The sequence below is a fragment of the Malaclemys terrapin genome, chromosome 5, assembly GCF_027887155.1.
Source record: "Malaclemys terrapin pileata isolate rMalTer1 chromosome 5, rMalTer1.hap1, whole genome shotgun sequence".
Taxonomy (NCBI): domain Eukaryota; kingdom Metazoa; phylum Chordata; order Testudines; family Emydidae; genus Malaclemys; species Malaclemys terrapin.
This window is the reverse complement of record NC_071509.1, coordinates 79,368,155-79,380,440: the sequence shown is the minus strand read 5'-3', so window position 1 is coordinate 79,380,440 and position 12,286 is coordinate 79,368,155. Positions and strand designations below refer to the sequence as shown.

The following is a 12,286-nucleotide window of genomic DNA, read 5'->3' as shown; positions in this document are numbered from 1 at the left end:
TGCACAGAACCTACATAACTATTAGAACTCCTAACAGATGTTATAAAAGAGATAGAAGAAAACTGTTTATTTTTTCTTCTATATATTTTTGCAACCTCATTCACAGGTTAACAGCTTATTTTTTTTCTTTCTTTTGGTAGACTTACAATCTGGAACCTGTATTCCGTTCCAAGGATCGCAGAACCTGTGTGGCTTACCATGATGTCCAGCACTTTGGAAAAGAACCAGTTATGCCAGCGCTTTCTTAAGGAATTTACACTTCTGATAGAACAGATCAACAAAAACCAGTATGCTTCCTTCTGCATCATCCCCTTACATACACAGTAACTTGTGTTCTAATGCATACAAACATAATAGGAAGCACGCAGACATGAGCATAGGTGGAATACCTTTCTTTTTTTTTTTTTTTTCTGGGATCTTATTTTTGTTTTTTTTTCTTTCTCTTTAGGTTCTTAGCTGCTTTATTGACTGCGGTGCTGACCTATCACCTGGCGTGGGTCCCAACTGTAATGCCAGTTGACCATCCTCCCATAAAGGCCTTCTCTGAGAAAGGCACACTACAATCTGTAAACCTGCTGGCAAAATCGCATCCTTATAACCCTCTCTGGGCACAGCTCGGTCAGTAGAAAACCTTTTTTTTTTAAATATATATGGTATAAAACAGTTTCTAAACTTTAACCTATTTAATTGAAATGTAGCACTTCCCTACAAATACATTGAATATACACAGTTATTTTTAAAAATACCTCTTAGATGGGAGCTATGCAGAGGCAAACAAGATTAAAAGTTGTATGTCATCTGTAAGCATGTTGGGGTTGGGGTGGGAGGATGTCAGGGAGCTGGTTCCAGCTCTCTGATTCTCTGGCCAGCCCTCGTCTGACACAAACTAAAGCTACTGCCAGGCAGCATTAAAGTCTGCCACTGGTTTGTGGTCCCTGATGGACCCTATGCCAGTGGAGTATCATTATAGTAGAGCGCTGGTGCACCCCCCTCGCTGGGAAAGGGAGACTGGACGTGAGAGAGGCGCAGTGCCTGGGGCAGTGTAGATGGGCAAGCAGAGGGTTCCTCTATGCCAGGGAAATTCTAACTGGGCATTGGCAATGGAATTGCAGCCCTTTTGCTCCTTCTCAGTTGCACAAAGGGGTAGTAAACTGGCTAGAAAATCTGGCCCTAAGTCCTCAGATGTGGTGACTCACTTAGTAAGCTATGTAGGTAGAAGAATCTCGATACATGAAATCACGTGGCTATGGACAAGGGTCGGTCCTAAGGCCAGTTTTGTTCAATATCTTCATTAATGATCTGGAGGATGACGTGGACTTGCACCCTCAGCAAGTTTGCAGATGACACTAAACTAGGAGGAGTGGTTGATACGCTGGAGGGTAGGGATAGGATATAGAGGGACCTAGACAAATCAGAGGATTGGGCCAAAAGAAACCTGATGAGGTTCAACAAGGACAAGTGCAGAGTCTTGCACTTAGGATGGAAGAATCCCATGCACTGCTACAGACTAGGGACCAAATGGCTAGGCAGCAGTTCTGCAGAAAAGGGCCTAGAAGTTATGGTGGATGAGAAGCTGGATATGAGTCAACAGCATGCTCTTGTTGCCAAGAAGGCGAACGACATTTTGGGCTGTATAAGTAGGGGCATTGCCAGCAGATCGAGGAATGTGATCATTCCTCTCTATTCAACATTAGTGAGGCCTCATCTGGAGTACTGTGTCCAGTTTTAGGCCCCACTCTACAAGAAGGATGTGGAAAATTTGGAAAGAGTCCAGCGGAGGGCAGCAAAAATGATTAGGGGACTGGAGCACATGACTTATGAGGAGAGGCTGAGGGAACTGGGATTGTTTAGTCTGCAGAAGAGAAGAATGAGGGGGGATTTGATAGCTGCTTTCAACTACCAGAAAGGGGGTTCCAAAGAGGATGGGTCTAGACTGATTCCAACCCTGATATTCTATGATTCTGTGATCTAAGAAGCACGTGAATGAGAGCTGGCAAAATATTTATAACTGGCAGTTTTATTCATCTCTGAACATTTCTCTTCAGAGCCAACGTACGTGGGCATGAATGTTTGCAGAGTAGATAATCACATGCATAAAATCTTACTCTCAAAAATTCCACTACTTGGGCAATCCCACCCCCACTCCATTTTGCCCTCCTATATATGGTCTGTCCAATGTAAAACCATCCAGAAAATTTAGTGAAATTCTAAAGAAGCAACTTGAATAACAATAGTTCCATGTCAGTATGATGTTCCTGCTGCTTATCATCTAGCTTACTTCTAGTTGGTGCTTGTCATAGAATCAAAGAAGATTAGGGTTGGAAGAGACTCCAGAGGTCATCTAGTCCAAACCCCTGCTCAAAGCAGGACCAACCCCAACTAAATCATCCCAGCCAGGGCTTTGTCGAGCCAGGCCTTAAAAATCTCTAAGGATGGAGATTCCACTACCTCCCTAGGTAACCCATTCCAGGACTTCACCATCCTCCTAGTGAAATAGTTTTTCCTAATATCCAACCTAGACCTCCCACACTGCAACTTGAGACCATTGCTCCTTGTTCTGTCATCTGCCACCACTGAGAATAGCTGAGTTCTTATCAGTAGCCTCACTGGCACTGAAGATTCCTAACTCCTCTCTATATATATTTGTGGTGAAGAGTTGTATTGCTTGCTTTCAGAAAGAGAGATTTTGAAAAGTTACTGAGTTATTGAGTAATTGAGGAGAGGAGTAAAGGACTGGGTGTTTTGAGGTTCAGGAAAGTGGGAGCTGGCTGAGGGAAACAAGAAGCCAGAGCTGAGGTATATAGAAGCCAGCTGGAGGGAGCTGTATGATGCCTGTTTGGGCAGTAGATTTTGTCCTCTCTCCCAGGAAGAGCTGCCAGTAGTTCTACAAGAAAGAAGGGAAATAAATTGTTACCCAAACTCAGAGCTGGTAACAGTGTACATTATGGGGTAGGCTCAGAAGGAAGCTAATACTAGTTTTAAAGACCCAGACAGATTCTAAATGATTGAACGTGAATCATCTCAGTTCTTTCTTATTCTCACATTAAAAAAAAGTGAGTTCAGATGTTTATTGTAATGTACATCAGTATGAAGGAAAATGTTGCCCTCTGGTGGTTCCATCCTAAAAAGACAGGGTTCATAGTACAAAAGTGCTTTCTAAAAACAAATCTTTTGGAAGGTTAGGGTGTAATATTTGTAAATAGCTTTAAAAATGGAAAGCTTTTTATAAATGCATGTTTTATTATTAAATTATACTAAAATGCCATGATTTCAGTTAATTGCAGCATTCCATAAGTGATAAAACTATATTGTTAATGATGAAGGAACTGCTCAGTCTCTGCAAACCTTAAGTTTTTATTTTAAAATTTTATATTGTGTTGTCATAATATTATTATTATAAGTAAGTTTATATACATATAACACTAACTTAGGCCTGAATCCTGCAAGCAAGCATTTGCTTTAATACACCTAACTGTTAATCATAGAAATGTAAAGGAATGGAGCTCGAGATGTCATCTTTTAGTCCATCACCCCATGCTGAGGCAGGACCAAGTATATCTAGACTATACCTGACCGTTGTTTGTCTAACTTTGTATGTATAAATCTCCAATGATGAGCATTACACAACCTCCCTTGGTAACCTTTTCCAGTATTCAACTACCATGATAATTAGATTTTCCTAACATCTAACCTAAATCTCCCTTGCTGCCTCCTCTTTACAGCAGTCCTTAACATATCTGAAGGCTATCAGGTCCCTCCCCCCTTCTTCTCAAAACTAAGGTTATACAGTTTTTCTTCATAGGTCAGGGTTTCTAAACCTTTTATCAGTTTTTTTGCTTTTCTCTGGACTTCTCCAGTTTGTCCACATCTTTCCTAAAGGGTGGCTCCCAGAACTGGACACAATACCCCAGTTGGGGCCTCAACAGTGCCAAGTAGAGCAGAACAATTACCTCTCATGTCTTACAGATGATACTCCTGTTAATATGCCCCAGAATTATATTAGTCTTTTTAGCAACTGATATTGACTCATATTCAACTTGTGATGCACTAGAACAGATCCTTTTCAGCAGTACTGCTGTCTAGCCAGTTACTCCCATTTTGTTGGTGTGCATTTGGTTTTTCCATCATAAGTGAAGTACTTTGCCCTTGTTTTTTATTGAATTTCATCTTATTGATTTCAGACCAATTTTCCAATTTGACCAGGTCTTTTTGAATTCTGATGCTGTCCTCCAAGGTGCTTGCAACCTCTCCCAGCTTGATGTCATCTGCAAATTTTATAACCATATGGTCGACCCCATTATCCAAGTCATTAGTGAAAATATTGAAAAATACCGGATCCAAGACAGGCCCCTCGGTGATCCCACTTCATACATCCTCCCAGTTTGATAGTGAACCATTGATAACTACTTTTTGAGTACTGTCTTTCAACCAGTTGTGTATCCACTTCATGGTAATTTCAATTTGACCATACTTCCCTAGTTTGCTTATGAGAGTGGCATTTGGGACTGCATCAAAAGTTTTATTAAAATCGAGCTACATCAAGTCTACTGCTTCCCTCTTCCCTCCCTCCCTCCTTCCCCCCCCAATCAAGTAGACCAGTAACCCTGTTAAAGAAGGAAATTAGGTTGTTCTGGCATTACTTGTTCTTGACAAATGCTTGCTGGCTATTATGTGTTCACCCAATGATCCTTTAACTACTTAAAAACTGATTGTTTAATAATTGGTTCCAGTATCTTTCCGGTATCGAAGTTAGGCTGACTGATCTATAATTCCCCTGGTCCCCGTTTATTCCCTGTTTTTAAAGATAGGTACTATGTTTGCCCTTTTGCAGCCCTCTGGGATCTCACCAATCCTCCATGAGTTCCTGAAGATAATTGCTAATGGTTCAGAGATTGCATCAGTTAATTTCTTAAGTACCGTAGGGTGTATTTTGTCAGGCCCTGCCAACTTCAATACATCTAAATTATCTAACAATCTTTAACCTGTTCTTTCCCTATTCCCTGTGGGACTACTTGCATGCATAAAGTTAATCCTGTGAGTGTGTTCTTAGGATCAAGGCTTTGATTTGGCTTTTATTCCTAGAAACTCTATTAAAAATGTCAATTGGGCTTCCTGTTTGTTTGCTTCTGATTTCCGTAGCAATGTGCTCAGCATATAAGTAAAAAGACTTACTTTCCTTGTCTCCATTTCCTAATGAAAATAACATCTTGTAAGCTTTGTTTTGTAAAACAAAAGTTCCAGTAGTGTAGAGGTGACTGAGATTGAATGCTAGCAGTCTCATGCTCATGATCAACCCTATGAAAACAAGCCTGGGTGCAAATAAGAGGAAATACTGGGTTTAAAAAAGAAAAAACAAATGTTTCAAACCTCCATTAATTTGCTCTGAGGCAAAGCATGTTAAAATGGTCTAAAAAGGAATTGCCCAAATTATGTAAGTGTGTTCTTACAAAGAATGCATTGAATGTCTGTTTTCTACTTCTGAAACTTGTAGTGTAACCACATACACATTTGTGAAGTACCTGTTTCCCTATATGTTTGCATAGGTGATCTGTATGGTGCCATAGGCTCTCCCGTTAGGCTGACACGGACTGTGATTGTTGGAAAACATAAAGAATTAGTTCAACGTATTCTCTACGTTCTAACATACTTCCTACGGTGCTCTGAGCTACAGGAAAATCAACTGACCTGGAATGGGAAAGTTGGAGAGGAAGAGCAACTGCTAAATGGAAAGAAGATCACAACTACATTGGAAAAGGGAGAGGTTGAAGAATCTGATTATGTGGTTGTCACTGTTAAGAATGAACCTGCTCTTGTGCCGCCAATCCTACCTCAGAAGAATGGTGGAAATCAAACCAGTAGCAAGGTGGGGCATGTCAGTAACCCAGAGAGCTCTCCTGCTCTGCCAATATCCTCAAAAGAAAAGAATGAAGTAACAGGAAAGGGTGATCAGAGCTCCTGGGCATCCTGTATTGCATCAAAAGACTGCACAGTTCGCAGTTCTGAGTCTAAAGGAATGGTAGATGACAGTAGGAAAGGGAAGGTAGCTGATATAGGAACTGTGTCCTATCATTTTGAAGAACAAATAGAATCAGAGGATTTAACGGATGACTTAAAGAATAGCAACCAGACCACGAGTGAAGTGGCAGAAAAGCCATCTGACAGGTCATCTGTTGTACCATGTCCTGAGAGGTTTGTTGATAGGAGTCCTCATTTAGAAAGGGTCACCTTCCAGATTGGAAGCTCTACATCGCCAGAGTCTGATTTAGAAACTCGCAAGAGGGACATGGATGAAAATTTTAGGGCGTTCAAAAAAAATCTACAGGTAGCAAGCTGTACTTCAAGTCCACCAAATGTGCCTGCAGAAACTTCCCAGAGCCAACAAAAAACTTCCAAAGCCTCCCTTAACCCATTACACATTAGGCGTAATATCTGTTATGCACAAATTCCGTCATGTGAAGCGAGCGCAAGTATATTTGATGAATATTTTGCTGAGGGTAATAAAATTGAAATGAATGTAGCAAATACTTCTACTCGGTGTGGCTTGTCAGATGAATCACTTAAGCCATCTGATAACAAAATAGAAACTGTAAAAACTGAAATCTTAAAGGAAGCTAGAACCCTGTTGTCCAAGAATGGGGAGGGCCATTCACTTGACTCTGTTAAAACAAGTTCTGACGTACAGGACTCTGGCCAAGTAGTCACTGAAGATGTCCCCTATGGGGATGCTGGAAGAAAAATCTCCTTCCGAATCGAAGGGGATATTCCTAGGAATGAGAGTTCAGATAGTGCACTTGGAGACAGCGACGACGATGGTGCTTCATGTATCTCTGATCTACACCCTCGAGGCCATGTCAGCAATAGGCATGAAGAATTTACAGAAGTAGAACTTCCTTTACCAAGGTAAAGAATGTATTTGAGTGACTCTTGTGCCAACTGGGGTCAAACGCTGTTGCTACCCAAGAGCTGTTCAGTGGTCTGTGAAATGCATGGGGTCTCAACTCAGTTTCTTGCTGATGTGTCTGTACTGTAAAAATTGCTGTTGCAACTGTGTCCCTTGTTGGCAGTCTCAGCAAAAGGCAGAGATTGAGTAGGATGTTACACTGACTGTTTGCCAAAAGAATTGTTTATTTGACAGGGCTTTTTTTCTCAGAGATTTCTGGTCCTTCAGCAGGGCTAAGACACATGCTGGTGGGGTAGGGAATGTGCATAGTTACTGCCTTTGCTTTGAATTGAAAACTTCACTGTCTACCCAGCATGAACATTTAAATTCATTTACTTAAAAACAAAAACAAACAAAATAAACCTCCTTAGACTGGTCTGGAGTACTTTAATGTAAAGTTACTTTTAATATTTGCTAGAAGTTATTAAATTTCCATTATAACATCTCCATCCCCCACATACATCTTTTACCATTTAAGTTCTGAACAGTGCAGGAGAGCCATTGTGACCAGGCAGAGCTCTATGAACTTCAATCAGCCAGTTATTTGGGCTTTATTATTGTGTAGGGTCTTGAAAACTGTTCCCTTAAGGCTGAAATGTTCCATGTTTGTCCTCTGGCAGAAGGTGAACATCTGTGAAAGTTTGAGTAAAATACTTTTCTCATCCTTTTGAGTTTAGGGAGAGTAGAAAAATTCTAATCACACTTTTTGGTACACGGATGAAGTCTAAAATTTAATGCAAGCATAATTCTGATTCAAGACGGATGCCTTTGCTTTGCTGGAGACTGCATATGCATTTAGTTAAGTGTTCACTGAACCAAGCAATGAACTCTCAAGCTCAGCAAGCCAACTAGCTTCAAAACAGGGAGCTTATATATTCCACAAGGTCTAACAGTTGCAGACTTGTCTTCTTTTCTTCAAAACATTTTAGTTTTCTAGATTTTAACTGTTTAAATTTAGTCAGAGAATGTTAAGGTACACCAATATTAACTCTGCTTCGTTGTTTCTTATTTCGTTGTGTGGCTTCATTTAGTACTGCTTAATTTTAAATGCCAGAGGACTTTCTATGTAAATTTAAACAGGCTACAGATCCAGGCACAGAGTAAACCTGAGGGCTAGTTAATGTCAGGTCTCTCAACAGCATCTAAATGTAGCCTGTCAGATAAGAATTGCATCAGTTTCATGTATTTGAAGATCTTGTGACAAGTCTATTATGCTGACAAGTTCACCATACTTATTGTGCCTATACGAGGAATGGGGAGAGATATCTGAAGGATGGCTATGCTCTTGGCTTTTGAATGGGCTTCATATTCTTCTGTTTCAGATCCAACATAATCAGCAGTCCAAGTGTGAAAAACTTTGGAAGGTCACTTCTCGGTGGTTACTGTCCCACATACATGCCTGATCTGGTACTGCATGGAATAAGTAATGATGAAAAACTCAAGCAGTGGTTACCAGCAGATCTGCTTCATGCAGTGCATGTAGGTTTCCCTACATTTTTTCAGAGCCACTGACCTCTAATAGTAGGAATGATATGATCTTACTGAGAACATTTTCTGGATGGGGAAAAGATAGAGGATAGCTACTGTTCAATAAAACAAGTTGTTAGTGACCAATATGGAGACTTCACACTTCTTGACTCTTAGAACATGTGACAGTACACACACACACACACACACACACAACCCTTTCACATGTGCCCTTTCATTTGTACTGTATAAATCTTATAATGCAAACATAAATGGGGGGGAGGGAAATATCTAATTCTCTACTTACAACTTGAAAAGTTTAACAGGATTATTCTTTACAATAGGAAAAAATTTAATATTGAAGTGCTTCCCTTTTCAGTCACCTTAACAGGCTGACTACATTGCAGTGTACACAACTAAGATTCTGCAGGTGCCTGGAAGCTTGTTAATGTAGTTACCACCTACTACGGTACATGTTACTATGGAGATGAGAAATCTTGTAGGGACGGAGATTTTGCCAGTCATTAGCACAGATGACTGAGTGCAGATTAGTTGGCCATAAGCACAAGCTTCATTGTGTGTTAGACCATGTCTAAAATGTCTGATTTTTACTCTATTTGTACGTTCAAAACAAGTAATTTATTGTAACTGATCTATCACTAAATTAACATTTATAGTTGCACAGTAAATGCCGACTAAAGATTAACAAGCCCTAGTTGCAGACATTAAGTGCTTTTAGCTATCTGTAGCAGTGCAGGAAGTAAGCAGTAAAAAGAACTGTGTTTCTCTAATGGAGTGTTTTAAATTGAGCAATGAACTTGCAATTTTTTCCACACTTACAGAACAGAAATTTGTCTTTGAAACACACAGGCCGCAGCTTTAACCCCCAGTCTAACCCTTTTATGCCTCCCCTGTAAGAGAAAGCAGCACTAAAGCTGGTCTAATATGGGAGCTGGGGATTCCTTTTGTATAAAGAAATTTGCAATTAGTATATAGCTGTCTCTTTCACACCCATCTTTTTTTAAAAGAAAAAAATCAACACATCTGACTTGCGTATTTTTACTTTGGCCCCAAATCAAGTTTGTCTTGTTAGTTATTTCACCATAACAAAATCCAATCCAAATTCTCCACAGTTTTCACGTTATTTTTATAAAAACTTTTGTTATTAGACAAAAACAAATGTTTGGTCTCACTTCTTTGAAACACTCTTCCCACTTTATCATTCCACCCCTCCCCCGCAAAACTTAAGTGCTAGTGAAGCCTTTTAGTCTCAGTTGTGAACACCAGTTGAAAATGTTTTGAATAGCTAGTGTTCTTGTTTTGTACCTATTACAGCATCCAGTACTAGATGAGCCCATAGCAGAAGCTGTCTGTATTATTGCCGATACGGATAAATGGAATGTACAGGTGGCTACAAGCCAGAGAAGGATGATGGACAGTATGAAGCTAGGCAAAGATGTCTTAGTCTCCAGTCAAGTGTCCAATTTGCTGCAGTCCATTTTACAGCTTTACAAACTCCATCTCCCAGCTGACTTTGTAAGTATTTCTTTATGAACAACTGTGGCTAATAAGAATGGTTTAGTCATGTGTGCTAAATTTCTTATGCTAGGGCCTTCAGGTATTACCTGCCTGATTTCAATTACAGTGAAACAATTTAGTAAATATACTAAACATGCACAGTGCAGCCCACCTACAGATACATTACACATATAAAACTGTATTAAAAGAACATTAAGGTTGCAAAGTCAAGGACTCAGAAGTTAGTAAATGCCAGAATTAAGGTTGCCTGTTCAGCCTTAATTCAGACACCTTGTGTGTATGCATTATACTACAGTCTTGAATTACATGATCACATACTATTTTCCCACAGAACCCCTGCCAACGATGAACATAATGCTGCTAAATTTGTGTCTTAGCAGACTGTCTCTCTTGTCAGTTTTTCTTCTGAGCCACCCACCCATTGTTTAGATCAACAGACTGTGTTTTGTATGGTACAAAACAGAACAGCTCTGAGCTATAGGCAACACAGGTCAATGGTGTGCTCATTGTGGTACATCAAGATTTGTGACCATATTAAAGCCCACCTATTGGAGTATGTCCATGGTTAGTGGAAAGAACAAACTAAAATCGGCATAGATGCTGCTTAAATGCACCTTTTTAAAAAGAAATCTCACCCAAAACTTTTATATCCCAGTTTGAGTCAATATCTTTGATATTGAAAGCTGACTTGTGAATAATTTTTCACTCATTCAATGGTACAAGTCATAAGGAAAATTTGAAAAATTCCACTTCATTTCTCACGCCTCTGTAGGCATGATGAGCCTGAATTCTTCAGCCATCAAGAATGAAGGGGATTTGTCTGGTGTACCCACACATCAAATTAAAAATTTCTAAGTATCTTCTGATTTTTAGCTGGCATTCAGTGAATGGAAGTGTTCTATTTGTAAAGGTTACCATATAGGAGTGTGTGACTCTGCTGAATCTCCTTTAGAATGGAGTATAACGGAGAGGTAAACACTTCTCTTTACCTACCATCCATATTCTTTACTTTCAGAAAATTCTTAATCCCATATAACATTAATGATATAAGAACTGAGAAGGTAAACTGTGGAAATGCAAATTTCAGGAGATGACAAGAGTTTATGGAATTAATTCCTAGTGTACACCTACTTATATGGATGTCTATCCCTAAGCCAGCCTATTGAGGATGCATAATGCAGTGGCTCTCAACCTTTTCGGACTACTGTACCCCTTTCAGGAGTCTAATTAGTCTCGAGTACCCCCAAGTTATGCCTCACTTAAAAACTACTTGCTTACAAAATCAGATGTAAAAATACAAGTGTCACAGCACATGGTCACGGAAAAATGGCTTACTTTCTCATTTTTACTATATAATTATAAAATCAATTGGAATAGATATATTGTACTTACATTTCAGTGTATTGAGCACTATAAACAAGACCTCTGCGTATCCCCAAGGATACCCATACTCCTGGTTGAGAACCACTGCATTAATGGATTCCCTTTGCATTTGAGGGTGCATGGAGAATGTGTTATCCTAGCTCATACCTTTTCTGATCCTCGTCTGTGATGTGGGTATTTAGTGAAAATGTTAAGTCAAGCTGTTGTCAATTCACCTTAGCTAGCACTGTGTCTTGAGATGGTATCTCCTTTTCCTACTACCCAAAGTATTAAACAGTTGGTCCATTATCTGTTCTCAAGTATATAAGAACCATTATGAACTGAAAGAATAATTGTTCAAATATTTATTTATGCTGTTAAAGAACATCAAAATAATGTTATCTTACCTACCAAGCACAGCTCTCTTCTGTCTTACACTTTAATTAGCAAAATTTATTGTACATTAGCATAAAATACAAAAGGAAATTCAAACTTCTAGGACAGTGTTAAGAATTCCATATGCTTTAACAAATGCAGGGTTTTTACTCCTTAAACTTGAGAAATATACTTAATGTGATCTAAAGTTGCATGCTCCTGATGCATGTCTAATTGCTGCCTCCTCCTGTCAGATGTATTCTGCAATGTGACTTACTGCATACGCTGCTTGCCTTCATCTCTAGGAGCATGCAGAGCTGAATTAGTTTGATTTTGGTGGACTGGTCTTTGCTGCAGAGAGATGATGTATCAAATTTAATACACATCCTGTGTCCTATACCAAAATATGCAATAAAGTGTCTTACCAGTTCATATTCTAGCACTAAAAATATTGGGTGTAATTTTGGCCCCCTGGTAGTTTTGCCTCTGACTGCAATAGCACCCGGGATTTCACCTATTCTCTTACATAATTGCTCTCACACTTAACTTCTCTCTCTCAAATCTATAAAAAGCATATGAACTTCTAGTATATTTAGTTAATGG

At 39.4% G+C, this 12,286-nt stretch overlaps 2 protein-coding genes across 7 annotated transcripts in view; one reads left to right on the top strand and one right to left on the bottom strand.

Annotated features, from left to right (window-relative positions):
* Window positions 1–12,286, bottom strand: part of C5H4orf45 (chromosome 5 C4orf45 homolog) — an 87,923-nt gene that overhangs the window by 9,816 nt on the left and 65,821 nt on the right. Inside the window, exon 5 of one of the 3 annotated variants that reach the window (XM_054030417.1) lies at window positions 2,313–2,884. The exons of 1 other annotated variant lie outside the window; for it this stretch is intronic. In XM_054030417.1, coding sequence (XP_053886392.1) covers window positions 2,750–2,884 — 135 coding nt within the window. In that variant the 3' untranslated portion in view covers window positions 2,313–2,749. Of the gene's footprint in view, window positions 1–2,312; window positions 2,885–11,660; window positions 12,035–12,286 lie in introns of those variants that run through there. One more of the 3 variants, XM_054030415.1, reaches the window with a different exon arrangement.
* FNIP2 (folliculin interacting protein 2) overlaps window positions 1–12,286 on the top strand; it is a 74,226-nt gene that overhangs the window by 54,639 nt on the left and 7,301 nt on the right. For all 4 annotated transcript variants that reach the window (XM_054030414.1, XM_054030413.1, XM_054030411.1 and 1 more), the window contains 5 exons: window positions 141–287; window positions 449–618; window positions 5,544–6,900; window positions 8,263–8,419; window positions 9,743–9,943. In XM_054030414.1, the coding sequence (XP_053886389.1) occupies window positions 141–287; window positions 449–618; window positions 5,544–6,900; window positions 8,263–8,419; window positions 9,743–9,943 (2,032 nt within the window). The remainder of the gene's footprint in view (window positions 1–140; window positions 288–448; window positions 619–5,543; window positions 6,901–8,262; window positions 8,420–9,742; window positions 9,944–12,286) is intronic.